This window comes from Kogia breviceps, chromosome 1 (assembly GCF_026419965.1).
Source record: "Kogia breviceps isolate mKogBre1 chromosome 1, mKogBre1 haplotype 1, whole genome shotgun sequence".
NCBI lineage: Eukaryota > Metazoa > Chordata > Mammalia > Artiodactyla > Physeteridae > Kogia > Kogia breviceps.
In genome coordinates, this window is record NC_081310.1 from 21,348,915 (window position 1) to 21,363,862 (window position 14,948).

At 38.7% G+C, this 14,948-nt stretch overlaps 1 protein-coding gene across 7 annotated transcripts in view; it reads right to left on the reverse strand.

Moving 5' to 3' along the window:
- The window catches only part of NVL (nuclear VCP like), a 111,005-nt gene that overhangs the window by 9,737 nt on the left and 86,320 nt on the right, over positions 1–14,948 (reverse strand). For all 7 annotated transcript variants that reach the window (XR_010839523.1, XM_059069362.2, XM_059069352.2 and 4 more), the window contains 2 exons: positions 13,433–13,521; positions 12,312–12,382 (listed from right to left, as the gene is read on the reverse strand). Coding sequence is in view for 6 of the 7 variants with exons in the window: in XM_059069362.2 (XP_058925345.1) it covers positions 12,312–12,382; positions 13,433–13,521 (160 nt within the window). In the remaining variant the exon portion in view is untranslated. The remainder of the gene's footprint in view (positions 1–12,311; positions 12,383–13,432; positions 13,522–14,948) is intronic.

Sequence of the window (14,948 nt, forward strand, 5' to 3'; positions counted from 1 at the left end):
GCGCCTAGAACCCATGCTTTGCAACAAGAGGAGACACTGCAATGAGAAGTCGTGTGCGGCAACGAATAGCCCCAGCTCGCCACAACTAGAGAAAGCCCACACGCAGCAACGAAGACCCAACACAGCCAAAAATAAATAAATAAATAAATTTAAAAAGAAGAGATGATTAAGACACAGACACGAACAGAGGGAAGACCATGTAAAGACACAGGGAGAAGACCGTCATCTCCAAACAGGGCCCAGAAGAAACCAACCCTGCCAGTACCTTGATCTTGGACTTCTAATTTCCAGATCTGTGAGAAAATAAATGTCTGTGGTTTAAGTCAGCCAGTTGGTGGTACTTTGTTATAGCAACCGGAGCAAACAAAGAAAGATGGCTTTACCTCCCTGATTTAAATTCCATACACACTCCTTTTTACAGGGAATGCCCATGACTCTTATAATTGTTGACTAAAGTTTGCTGTAAAAATCAGATTAAAAGATTCTTATGTTTATATATATTTAATGAAGAAAGCAAAATTCTAAACTGTACTGGGTCCAGATGAGAATGGGAGGCAGAAGCAGAGGCTTCTTATACTACATTAACATTTGTAAGAAACTGCCAGAGCATTTTCCAATTTGTGGTATCATTTTACATTTTCAGTAACAATGTAGAGAGTTCTAGTTGCTTCATATCCCTGCCACTATTTGGTGCTGTCAGTCTTTTATTTATTTATGTATATATTTTTGGCTGCGTTGGGTCTTCATTGCTGTGCGCGGGCTTTCTCTAGTTACGGCGAGCAGGGGCTACTCTTTGTTGCGGTGCGCGGGCTTCTCATTGTGGTGGCTTCTCTTGCTGTGGAGCACGGGCTCTAGGCATGAGGGCTTCAGTAGTTGTGGCGCACAGGCTTAGCTGCTCCGCGGCATGTGGGATCTTCCTGGACCAGGGCTCGAACCCATGCCCCCTGCATTGGCAGGAGGATTCTTAACCACTGTACCACCAGGGAAGTCCTGTTGTCAGTCTCTTAAATTTTAGTCATTCTGGTAGATGTGTAGTAGATTCTCACTGTGGTCACACTAACTTTTTTTTTTTTTTTTGGTAAGGCTGTGGAGCAACAAGAATTCTCATCTATTGCTGGTGGGAATGCAAAATAGTATAGCCATTCTGGAAGACAGTTTGGCATTTCTTACAAAACTAAACATGCTCTTACTAGAAAATCCAGAAATCATGCTCCATGGTATTTAATCAATTGAGTTGAAAATGTATGTCCACACAAAAACATGCACACAAATGTTTACAGCAGCTTTATTCATAATTGCCAAAACCTGAAAGCAACCAAGATGGCCTTCAGTATGTGAATGGATAAATTATGGCACATCCAGACAATGGAATATTTAGTGCTAGAAAGAAGTGGACTATCAAGCCATGAAGGACAGAGAGGAACCTTAAATGCGTATCATTGTGAAAGAAGTCAACCTGAAAACTCTAATGTATGATTCCAACTGTATGACATTCTGGAAAAGGCAAAGCTATAGAGACAGTAAAAATATCAGGGGTTGGGGGAGGGAGTTCTGAGCATAGAGCAGTGAAACTATACTGTAAGACACTACGGTGGTAGATTTATGTCATTACATATTTGTCAACTCCCGTAGAACAGGGGTCCCCAACCCCTGGTACTGGTCTGTGGCCTGTTAGGAACCGGGCCGCGCAGCAGGAGGTGAGTGGCGGGCAAGCGAGCCAAGCTTCATCTGTGTTCGCAGCCGCTCCCCAGCGCTCGCATTACTGCCTGAGCTCCGCCTCCTGTCAGCATTATGGTGAGTTGTATAATTATTTCATTATATATTACAATATAATAATAATAGAAATAAAGTGCACAATAAATGTAGTGCACTTGAATCATCCCCAAATCATACCCCGCCCTGCCAATCCTGGTCCGTGGAAAAATTGTCTTCCACAAAACCAGCCCCTGGTGCCAAAAAGGTTGGGGACCGCTGTCGTAGAATGTACGACACAAAGAATGAATCCCGATGTAAACTATGGGCTTTGGGGGATCAAGATGTGTCAACGTAAGTTCAACAAACGTAAAACTCTTTGTACAGGATGCAGATAGTAGGGGAATTGGGGTATGTGTGCCACGTGCACAGCAATATTTGGGAACTCTGTATTTTCTGCTCAATTTTTCTGAAAGCCTAGAACTGTTAAAAAAAATTTATTAAAACAAAACCAAATTATATTCTATACAGCAAAATACTTGAAGCAGTGGTAGCAGTCACTTTTTGGCAAACCTCAAGTACAGAATCCAAACACTGACATCTGTACTCAAGGCATCAGGCAGCAGTTGAGGATGGCTCGAACAAAGCAGAGCCGTCATTGGGATGCAAGTCAATCTTGCTGTGGACTCTCCACCATTTATTCTTTTTTCTGATTACTACTAAGAAGGCTATAATCAAAAACCTCCCCACAGGACCAGATGGCTTCACTGTTGAATTCTAATGAACTTTTTTTTTTTAACCGAGGTAACACTGGTATATAACATTCTATTAGTTGCAGATATACAACATAATACAATACTTGTGTATACTGCAAAGTGATCGCCACTCTCTGTGGTCACACTAACATTTTAAGTGTTGGAAGGCAATTCCATTCCTGTACATTTAACCCCAAGAAATGTTTGCAGTATGTTTTTCTTTCTCCAACCCTTTAAAATCTTAAAGAAAACATCTGCTTTTGTTAAATTATTCTTTTGAATAAGTAAAATGTTCATAAGATTCAAAAATATAGAAACAGTTATAAAGTGAAGAATGTCTCTTTCCTGCCCTGCCCCCCATCAACGTATCCTCCTTCTGCATATGCAAGCAAACAGGAATAGTCATTATTCTTTCCTTTTTCTTTTTTTTATACAAACGGTGGCACTTCATCCACATGATTTGTACTCTTTAATATAAACATATTTAACAATATATTTAGGAGATAGTCTTCAGTCTTTTTATAGTAGTTACATCGTAATTTATTATATCATTTAGAGTCAAACTTCAGCTATTACTACATATAACACTCCAACGAATGACTATATTTCTGAGGAAAGTTGCTGGGCCAAGCTCTGTTGTGATTATAATTCGGGCCATACTGAGCAACACCTCATCCGCTATGTAAGAGCAACTGTTTCCTCATATCCTGGACAACAGGGTGTGATCAAGTTTTGAGATTTTTGCCAACTGACAGGTAAAAAGTGGTATCTTAGTTGCTTTTCTTTTACTACCAGTAAATGGAGAATTTTTCCATATGTTTAACAAGCTCATTTTCTTTTCTGTGAAGGGCCTGTTCATATTCTTTGCCCATTAAAAAAAAATCTTATCAGGGACTTCCCTGGTGGCGCAGTGGTTGAGAATCTGCCTGCTAATGCAGGGGACACAGGTTCGAGCCCTGGTCTGGGAGGATCCCACATGCCGCGGAGCAACTAGGCCCGTGAGCCACAACTACTGAGCCTGCGCGTCTGGAGCCTGTGCTCCGCAACAAGAGAGGCCACGATAGTGAGAGGCCCGCGCAAGGTGATGAAGAGTGGCCCCCGCTTGCCACAACTAGAGAAAGCCCTCACACAGAAATGAAGACCCAACACAGAAAAAATAAATAAACTAATTTATAAACTCCTACCCCCAACATCTTCTTTAAAAAGAAAATCGTATCAATTTCTAGTCATCTTCTATGTGTGCAGGAGATTAGCCCTTTGTGATATGAGCTGCAAATATTTTTCATTTGGTCATTTGTCCTCTGAAAACGTTTTATTAACTAAAGTTTTTATTTTTACGTACCAGATTCTTCCACCTTTTCACTTATGGTGGCTGGGTTTTATGTTGAGAGAAAAAAAGGAACTCCCTACTTGAGGTTATAGAAAAATCTCCTTGCTTTCTTCTAATATTCTGATGGTTTTAGTTTTTACATTTAAATTGTTGATTTATTTGGAATTTATCTTGGTACAAAGTATGAGTTCAACTTTAAGTTTCTGAGATGGCTTCCCCATTGTCCCAATATTAATCACTGAATTGTCTCCTTACTGGTACTGGTGTGAGGAACTTTTTATATAAATTATGTATTGTATTAGGATCCGTTCCTGAACTTTATACCCTGCTCCATGTGTCTGTTGATTCATGTGTCACTACTTCAGAGTTTTAATTACTGAGGCTTTTGGTCACCTTATCTTTGATAAAGGAGGCAAGAATATACAGTGGAGAAAAGACAGCCTCTTCAATAAGTGGTGCTGGGAAAACTGGACAGCTACATGTAAAAGTATGAAATTAGAACACTCCCTAACACCATACACAAAAATAAACTCAAAATGGGTTAAAGATGTAAATGTAAGGCCAGACACTATCAAACTCTTAGAGGAAAACGTAGGCAGAACACTCCATGACATAAATCACAGCAAGATCCTTTTTGACCCACCTTCTAGAGAGATGGAAATAAAAACAAAAATAAACAAATGGGACCTAATGAAACTTAAAAGCTTTTGCAAAGCACAGGAAACCATAAACAAGACCAAAAGACAATCCTCAGAATGGGAGAAAATATTTGCAAATGAAGCAACTGACAAAGGATTAATCTCCAAAAGTTATAAGCAACTCATGCAGCTCAATAACAAAAAAACAAACAACCCAATCCAAAAATGGGCAGAAGACCTAAATAGACATTTCTCTAAAGAAGATATACAGATTGCTAACAAACACATGAAAGAATGCTCAACAGCATTAATCATCAGAGAAATGCAAATCAAAACTACAATGAGATATCATCTCACACCGGTCAGAATGGCCATCATCAAAAACTCTAGAAACAATAAATGCTGGAGAGGGTGTGGAGAAAAGGGAACACTCTTGTACAGTTGGTGGGAATGTAAATTGATACAGCCACTATGGAGAATAGTATGGAGGTTCCTTAAAAAACTACAAATACAACTACCATACGAGACAGCAATCCCACTACTGGGCATATACCCTGAAAAAACCATAATTCAAAAAGAGTCATGTACCAAAATGTTCATTGCAGCTCTATTTACAATAGCCAGGACATGGAAGCAACCTAAGTGTCCATCAACAGATGAATGGATAAAGAAGATGTGGCACATATATACAATGGAATATTACTCAGCCATAAAAAGAAACAAAACTGAGTTATTTGTAGTGAGGTGGATGGACTTGGAGTCTGTCATACAGAGTGAAGTAAGTCAGAAGGAGAAAAACAAATACCATATGCTAACACATATATATGGAATCTAAGAAAAAAAAATGTCATGAAGAGCCTAGGGGTAGGACAGGAATAAAACACAGACCTACTAGAGCATGGACTTGAGGATATGGGGCGGGGGAAGAGTAAGCCGGGACAAAGTGAGAGAGTGGCATGGACATATATACACTACCAAACGTAGGGTGCATAGCTAGTGGGAAGCAGCCGCATGGCGCAGGGAGATCAGCTAGATGGTTTGTGACCACCTAGAGGGGTGGGATAGGGAGGGTGAGAGGGAGGGAGACGCAAGAGGGAAGAGATATGGGAACATATGTATAACTGATTCACTTTGTTGTAAAGCAGAAACTAACACACCATTATAAAGCAATTATACTCCAATAACGATGTTAAAGAAAAAAAAAGAAAACACATTAGTGGTTTTTTAGGCCCCACCCCCAGCTTGATCTTTCTGGAGTTTTCCTGGCTCTTCAGTTTGCTTATTTTTCAATATCAACTTTAGGTCGCCTCTGTCTGGTTTCAAAAACAAAGCAAGGAAAATTAAAATAAAAAGGCCAAGAGCAGAGCCATTGAAATAATTTTGAATAATACCAAGTGGCCGTAGCACTGATGGTTTCTTCTCTGTCTACTAGACTGGGGAAAATCAAATCAACAAGATCGTCTTGTACTGCCAAGGGAACAGCACTCAAGTCTGATCACAGTGTTCTCTCTTCTAGCATGATGCAAGTAAGACTTGAGGGAAGGTATGGAGGAGTGGAGAGTTTAAAAACATTTACAGAAATTGCAAGCTAAATGCATGGAAATTAGCAGTAATATATTCCTTTACATGTATTATGTTTTTGACTTTTTAAAAAATGAGTTTACCACCATTATATTTTATTCTAATGATAATCCCATGACAAAGGCAGAACAGATGTTATCTCTCTCTAACAAATCAGAACACTGAAACAGAGAAAGGGCAAATACACCATTCAAGAAGGAAAACCTTTTCTGACTGCAGGAAGGTTACCTCTGGTTTGGAAGATGAATTAAAAAAAATAATGTCTATATACTTATTTCAGTGATTTTTCAAGCACCACTCTCTCTCTCCTTTTTTTTGGCTGCACCACATGGCTTCCTGGATCTTAGTTCCCTGACCAGCGATCGAACCCAGGCCCTTGGCAGTGAAAGCACCAAGTCCTAAACACTGGACCAACACCCCTCAAGTACCTCTCAAACCGTGTCAAAGGTGAACAGAAAATAGGTATTAGTGAAATGCTGAATTAACTCTGAAATAGGATAAAAGGGCCTCTGTATTTCAACACCACTGCTAAATAATATATGTATAGTAAAGACATTTTAAGCTTGCTTTGCTTATAGCCTGATTTTTTTGGCTGTACACGGGCCTCTTCACTGCTGCGGCCTCTCCTGTTGCGGAGCACAGGCTCCGGACATGCAGGTCCAGAGGCCATGGCTCACGGGCCCAGCTGCTCCACGGCATGTGGGATCCTCCCGGACTGGGGCACGAACCCGCGTCCCCTGCATCGGCAGGCGGACTCTCAACCACTGTACCACCAGGGAAGCCCAGCAATTCCTTTGTTAATAATAAAATAACATTTTAAGTTATAAAACAATATTTTTGTAGAAATAGAAAGAAAATACAGATCAGAAAAAAAAATAAAAATTAATCCTTAATTTCCAGAGATAACTATTATTACTATTTCGGTCTTACAGATCTTTTAAATTTATTTTTTAAGTATATAATTTTTAAAGATAGGTAATACATTCACGTGGTTCAAAATTCAAACAGGATGAAAGGTCAACTTTCACACCTCTGTCCTCCAGTTACTCAGTTTCTCTTCCCACAAGCAACCACTGTTAGTTTCATAAGTAATAATTTCATAAGGGCCAGTTAAAATGCCAAACAAGGAAAGTAGTCTCTTTACCTTAATGTTGTGCCTTATTTTTTTAAAAGATCAAACAAAGTAATAATCAGCTTGGTCATCTGTCTCTTTCATCATTTATTCAAAATTCATACCATGCCTACATCCAAAAGAGAAGTTATACCTTCTTATTCACTAGTGTAGTTTCCAGAGATCAAATACTTAAAGATTTATGATCACCAAAAATATTAAAGAGAATATATTAGAATCAAGTAGCATCACTAGGACATACATGTAGCCTTCCAAGGAATGTTCCTAAGAGGATAAAAGAAATTCTACCGTGTGTGAAATTATAGGTCCAGTTTTTAAATAAAATCAGTCATATGGCCTTTGTCAAACTGTAGTTGATACCTTCAAAGCAAAAGCTGCTTGCAAACAATTTTCTAGCATTAACAGAATTGAGTGACCAGGTTAATACGTATTCTATGTATACATCTATGGTAGTGCTTACCATACAACCCTTAATTGCTCAAAATGGTTCCTAATCCACGTCTTATGTGATTTTAACTATATCTTGTGAGTCTAGCACAGAGACTGGCATATGTACAGTAGGTATGTGATGTTTATGGATGGATGGGATCTTAGGCAACTCAATACACAGCCAGAGGCAAGGGGGACTATACTTGGGAAGCTTTTCTCTCATAAATGTCAAAGTGACAGACTTGATCAAGCAAATGGATAAACTATATAATCCTGAGTGTGAAGAAGAGAATCAATGTGTTCTGGCCAGTGGGTGTGAAAAACTCTAAAATGACGAGTTAATAAAACAGGAGAGTTTCTATGGTGTGGCTTTAATAGAGGAGGAAAAAAAAATTATAATTCATGTTTGAGTGAGGTTTCCTTCCTGACATCTGAACAATGCCACAGTAGGCAGAGTGAAAAGGCTATAATTTGAGATAGTAGCTGGGAAAATAATCTCAAGGTCTCAACATTTATTAATAGTTAGCCTAGCCTCAGGTCTGTGGTGAGCAGTTATTACTGAAAAAAACCAAACCAGCAAAATAAGTTATGCTTCATAGGTCTATGAAGTGACACATGTTGGAAAAGAGAATTTGACCTCACAGAGGGGAGAGAATTAACAGTGACTGAGAAGCAACTGGCAAAAAGAGTTCAATCTTCTTTGTTGGGATATCTGTCACAACAAATTACCAGTCTATTAAGTCTTCTTAGGACCACAATAGGGCTTTTCTCTCACCAGAAACTAGGACAGGGCATGTATCTTCAGATGGAGCCTAAAAGTTTGGTACCAATGAAGTGGGAATGAATGAAGAATACAGGTAGAGACTCAGAGACAGAATATTTGATCATGTGTTCACTTTCCACCCTCAACTGCTTACCAAGGATTTACTGGGTCAGGTGACACAGTTCTGCATTTGGCCTCTAACTAAACTACACCCTACTATAATGTCAGTCAATTGCTGGACACAGAATCCACTTCACATGCCATTGTTGTCCAACCTCAAATTAACAACCATGTGGCACCAGGGAGCCAAGTGCTTCGGGGAAAGAGAAGTCACCAGCTGGTAGGAATGATTTACCTGGCAGGAGAGCATGAAGTCAGAAGGAGAAAAACAAATACCGTATGCTAACCCATATATATGGAATCTAATGAAAAAAAAAAAAAAAAAGGTCATGAAGAACCTAGGGGTAAGACGGGAATAAAGACACAGACCTACTAGAGAATGGACTTGAGGATATGGGGAGGGGGAAAGTGAGAGTGGCACTGACATATATACACTACCAAACGTAAAACAGATAGCTAGTGGGAAGCAGCCGCATAGCACAGGGAGATCAGCTCGGTGCTTTGTGACCACCTAGAGGGGTGGGATAGGGAGGGAGACGCAAGAGGGAAGAGATCTGGGGACATATGTATATGTATAACTGATTCACTTTGTTATAAAACAGAAATGAACACACCACTGTAAAGGAATTATACTCCAATAAAGATGTTAAAAAAAAATTACAGCAAGCAAACACAAACAAGTTTCTAGAAAACTGAAGTGATCTTTTTAGAGGTAAAGAAAGTAAAACAGTGACAAATGAGGAGCTATCCCAGGTCAATATATAAAAACCACTTGATGTTGTGACCACCTAGAGTGGTGGGATAGGGAGGGTGGGAGGGAGACACAAGAGGGAGGAGATATGGGGATGTATGTATATGTATAGCTGATTCACTTTGTTATAAAGCAGAAACTATTAAACTACTAGAAAAAAAGCAAAGGAGAACATTTTTGCAAACTTAGCATAGTCAAGACTTCTTATGACAGAAGAACACAAATTATAAAAAAAAGAAAAAAGATAAATTGAACTTCATCTAAATTAAAAACTGCTCTTCAAAAGATGCCTTTAGAAAACAAAAAAGTGAACAACAGGTTAGGAGAAAATATCCTCAGTATGCATATCTGATAAAGGCTTCTACCTAAGATAAACTAAGAATTTAGTTTAATAAGGAATAATAGTTGTTTCCTTAATAATAAGGAAACAACTCAATTTTTTTTTTTTTTTTTTCCGGATGCACAGGCTCAGTGGCCATGGCTCACGGGCCCAGCCGCTCCGCGGCACGTGGGATCTTCCCGGACTGGGGCACGAACCCGCGTCTCCTGCATTGGCAAGCAGACTCTCAACCACTGCACCACCGGGGAAGCCCCCAACTCAACTTTTTTTTTTTTTTTTTTTTTTTGCGGTACGCGGGCCTCTCACTGTTGTGGCCTCTCCCGTTGCGGAGCACAGGCTCCGGACGCACAGGCTCAGCGGCCATGGCTCACGGGCTCAGTCGCTCCGCAGCATGTGGGATCTTCCCGGACCAGGGCACGAACCCGTGTCTCCTGCATCGGCAGGCGGACTCTCAACCACTGCGCCACCAGGGAAGCCCTCCCAACTCAACTTTTTAAGAGCAAAAGATGAGGACACAAAATAAGATATCCAAATGACCAATAAGCATACGAAAAAATGCTCAACATTTTAGTCATTAGAGAAACACACATTTAGACCACAAAAGGATACTATTCCACATCCAGCAGAATGGCTAAAATTAAAAGACTGAAAATATTCAAGTGCTGGTGAGACTGTGAGCCAACCAGAACTCTCATAAAATGTAAAACGGTATTACAGTCACTTTGGAAAGAAGGTTGGCAGTTCTCTATAAACATAAATTCACCATAAGACCCACCAATTCCTCTCCTGGTCATTTTTTTCCTTTAATATGTATTTATTTATTTATTTGGCTGCATCGGGTCTTAGTTGGGGCATGAGGGATCTAGTTCCCTGACCAGGGATCGAACTGGGGCCCCCTGGATTGGGAGCATAGTCTTAGCCACTGGACCACCAAGGAAATCCCCTCTCTTGGTTATTTACTCAAGATAAATAAAAACACATGTTTCCCCAGCCCCCCCCCCCCCCCCACATTCAGAGCACCATTATCCATAAAAGCCAAAAACTGGAAACAACTGAAGTGTCCACCAACAGGGGAAAGAATAAGCAAATTGTGGTATATTCATGTAACGGGAAACTACTCAGCAAGAGGATAGATCAAGCTAGTGAAAACCAGAGCAAAGTGGATGAGTCTCTAAAACGCTACACGGAGCAAAAGAAGCCGGACAAATGAGTATATATTGTACGACTGCATTTACATAACGTTCTAAAACAGGCAAAGTTTGAGCATGACGACAGAAGTCAGCTCAGGGGTTACCTAGAGCAGCGTTTAGAAAGAGACTGACAACTACAAAAGAACACAAGGGACTTTCTGAAGTGTAAAACGTCCTCTATATTGATTGTAGTGCTGGTTACGTTTGCCCAAACTGACAGAACCGTACTTGTGCATTTTACATAGGTAAATTAAATTTCAATTTAAAAAAGTAAGGTTACAGGATGAGAGTGCCAAATGTGAAGCTATGTCAGTATGTCCTAATTCTTGAAAAGCCTCAAAACTTGGCTGTAGATAAGAAACAATTTCAATTAAAAAAGATACTTTTTAATGACTAAATCTTTGGAAGGACACATATCAGTACTCTCTTGTTGATCAGAATGAAAACTTCCAGTAAGATTAACTATAAAACTGTTTCTGATTTTAATTAATAAGATTATCTTATTCAAAGATATTCAATAAAATAAAAACATTTCCTCTAGTATACAAAAATGCCTGAGAGGTCAAAGCAGACTTTCGTTTCTCCAAATATGGTAGAAGACCCAGTCCAAGTTCAGCAGACTTGACTTTACTCTAGCAGAAAAAGAAGTAAGTCATAGGCCTAAAAGATACCACCACCAGCCCAAACCCCTTAACTGATTATTTTAGTTAAAAGTGATAAGATGGTCAACTAACTTAGAGCATTTACACCAAGACCGGAGGCACTGGAACAAAGCAACCCATTGCATATATTGGGTTGGCCAAAAAAGTTTGTTCCGGTTTTTCTGTAAGATGTTAAGGAAAAACCCGAACGAACTTTTTTGGCCAACCCAGTAAGTGTTTGAACTTGGACTTAAGTGTTTTCAATGAGTAGTCATAAACACTGAGCCTGCGGTAATAAATGGCAAACGATTTAAAGGAATTTTTAGTGTAGTTAATAAACAGGATCTTGTGGCTAAGGCACATTCTAGGAGTTTCAGAAACACAAGATACCCAAGTGAACAAAACTTATCACAACAGTTTTCAATTTATGCATTTCTTAGGGTTGGATATTTTGTTGCTCTCTTTGTAAGTGTCATAGTAACCTGACTTCACTTAATAGGATATATTGAACTTATTACAAACAGAATACCTCAACACAGTAAGAAATAAATATGGGAAAATCTAGTATTGTTTGTAAGGACAAGTCACAGTGATTTTTAACCCTTCTCTGACCTTATGGTGAAGGTATTTTTAGTCTCCTGAAACTACAGGTAAGTCTATAGTGCTTAGTCTGGGTAGCTTAGGTTGAAGAAGATAAGAAATTATTTGTTTAAATGGGTGAAGCAGTTCCAATAATACTTGAATGAGACTGATTAAAAATTCTGAGCTTGTGGAAACAGACACAAGAGGTCATTTTCTCTTTGTGTTTAGTCTCTAAAAACATTCAACATTACAGTGTCTCAAGAACACTCTCACAGAGGCAACTGTTTTGCTCGTTTTCATGAGTTCACATACCTACTACTCTCAATTCTAGTCGCTTTTCTCTTATACCTTTAAGAGCATTGCTTACCTCTTTTGATACAGATGACTTCACTTTCTTGAAAGCTTCTTCAAAGTGCTTCTGACTAATCTTGAGTTCACCTGTGGAGCAAATGCATAAATATACATATCTGGGTACAGTATGCTAATTGTGATTTACAACTTAATTTCTCTTGAGAGACTTCTAAGCATTCAAGGGGAACACTGAGGAAATTAATGATAACACTGGTTCTACTCTTTTTCAGAACAATATTCAAGCCAGATATATTGTGCTCAAGAGTTTTTAGACACTTTTTAATTTTAATTTAATTTACATATACCTGACCACATTTAATTTTACATAAACATGTAATGTTTATAATATCCTATATTAAAAAGTGTAATCTTTTAATTTGTAATCTTTTTTCCCCCAGCAATCAAAACAGTTTATTATGGAACAAATTATACCAAAAAGTACTTTCTCCAGAATTAATTAGAGAAAGATTCTTATCCTTTAAAGAAAACAGATCATGTGTTTTGTTACTTCGTTTTTCTCCCAGCTTTATTGAGATATTGTTGGCATATAATACATTTAAGTTTAAGGAGTACAACGTGATGATATGATGGGTGAATATATTGCAAAACAGTTATCACAGTAGGGTTAGTTAACACCTCTATCCCCTCATGATAGCTTTTTTATTTTTGTGGTGGTAATTTTTAAGATCTACTTTCTGAACAACTTTCAAGTACAGCTGACCCTTGAATAATGCCAGGGTTAGGAGTGGCGACCCTCAGTCAAAAATCTGCATATAATGTTAAAGTTGGCCCTCCGAATCTGTGGTTCCATTATCTGCGGATTCAGCTGAGTGTGCATTGTGTAGTGCTTTACTACATATTTACTGAAAAGAATCCACATGTAAGTGGATCTGCACAGTTCAAACACATGTTGTTCAAGGGTTAACTGTATATAACATAGTATTGCTAATTAGTACACTGGATCCTCAGAACTTATTCATCTTGTAGCAGGAAGCTTGTAACCTCTGACCAGTATCTCCCCATTTTAATATCACAGATGACAGATGCTAGAAAATGGACATTTTCCAGGTTAACAGTGATTTTAGGTATCCAGAGTCATAATTAACTAGGACTGAGAGATTCTGTAGAGAACTGTACCTTTTTCACTTCCACTTTTCTGTCTTGCCATTTCCTGCTTCAAGGCACAGATAGAAGCCTCCCGTACCAAAGCAGAGAGATCTGCACCCCTGTAATAAAAGAACTGTTCGTATTCATTTATTCTTAGACACTGCAAAAGCCCAGAAAAAAGTCTGACAGCAATTTCTTTTTAAGTCACATATTAAACAATCAGGAAAGACACTAACCAATAAAGGTGGGATAAACTGATCATGGTCAGTAGGAAAGAGCTTTTAGCTTTCACCTAAAATATTTCTAACTTTCAGAAGAAAGGAAATTATGAAGGAAACAATGCAATGAACCATAAATATTCCCATGCTAATCACTATAGATACTAATGATAATATAAAAAGTCTAAAACAACCAGTCAGTAGAAAGCAACTTATACATTATTTATTGTAAAATTTTCATTCACAAGGTCCATGCTAAAGTGCTAACTGGCCCATTACCAGTATATACCATTAGTATATTACCTAATGTCTAAACTAAGCTTATATAAAAGATCATTTATGACCCTTAGTTCAAAAAAGGAAAATACAAAGGCTAAAAAGTCTTTGATGCACTTGATTCAGGCTCAAGCTGAATGGACACATCATAAATTACTTAAAATATGACAAGAACTAACAAACCTTCATTTAATGCTTCTGTGTAATATGCTGAGTCAGTATGGCTCTCGAGTTCAATGAAAGACATTGGGGCTGACTGGTGTTTCAATACATTACATCTTTAACAGGATTCTTACAGATGCTTTGAGAAAGATTTTGAATTGGGGGATAAAAACCTCATTTCTAGACAAACATTTAACATATAATGCGACAATCCGCATAACTAATAAAATTAAAGACCCACAGAGTTTAAATTATTAACTGAATCCAATCTTTCTGTTGGTTACCTATTAGGTTTGTAACATTATTTAATAATCACACACATTAACCAATAATGTAACAAGCAGCTGAAGACTGCAGGATTATACTGCCTTTCAAACTGTGAAGACAGTGGCATTAAACTCAAAACATACAACATTCAACTTTAAGCCTAACCCATTTATTAACTGACTCCTTACGTGGTATAATCCAGAAGATTTGGCCCAGGGTAAGTTCTGCCATCAAAACTGCCTCTGCTACCAACTGAAACTCTTTTCAGATTTTAGCACTCCAACATGTAAACTACTCACTTAAGTCTTATTTTCTTTAGCAGTAAGTTCATTAATTATAGAGTGGAATGCATTTGATTCCCAATGAGGGGAAGAGAGACATTCTCCTTAAAGGTAAGGTAGGGCTTTTACATACGGCCCTCACCACCACGGCCTGGGGGACCATTTCGCTTTCACTGAGACAGTCACTACTTTCTTAACTGAGCCCAGGGTCCTGACCAGAGTGCGGCAAATCTCTCAGGCGCGTTGTGGTTGGGGTGGCAGAACAAAGATCAAGACTCAGATCCTTAGATGTTCATATATGAAAAAACTGGACATTAAACTTTGGATCCTGGCCACATGCCC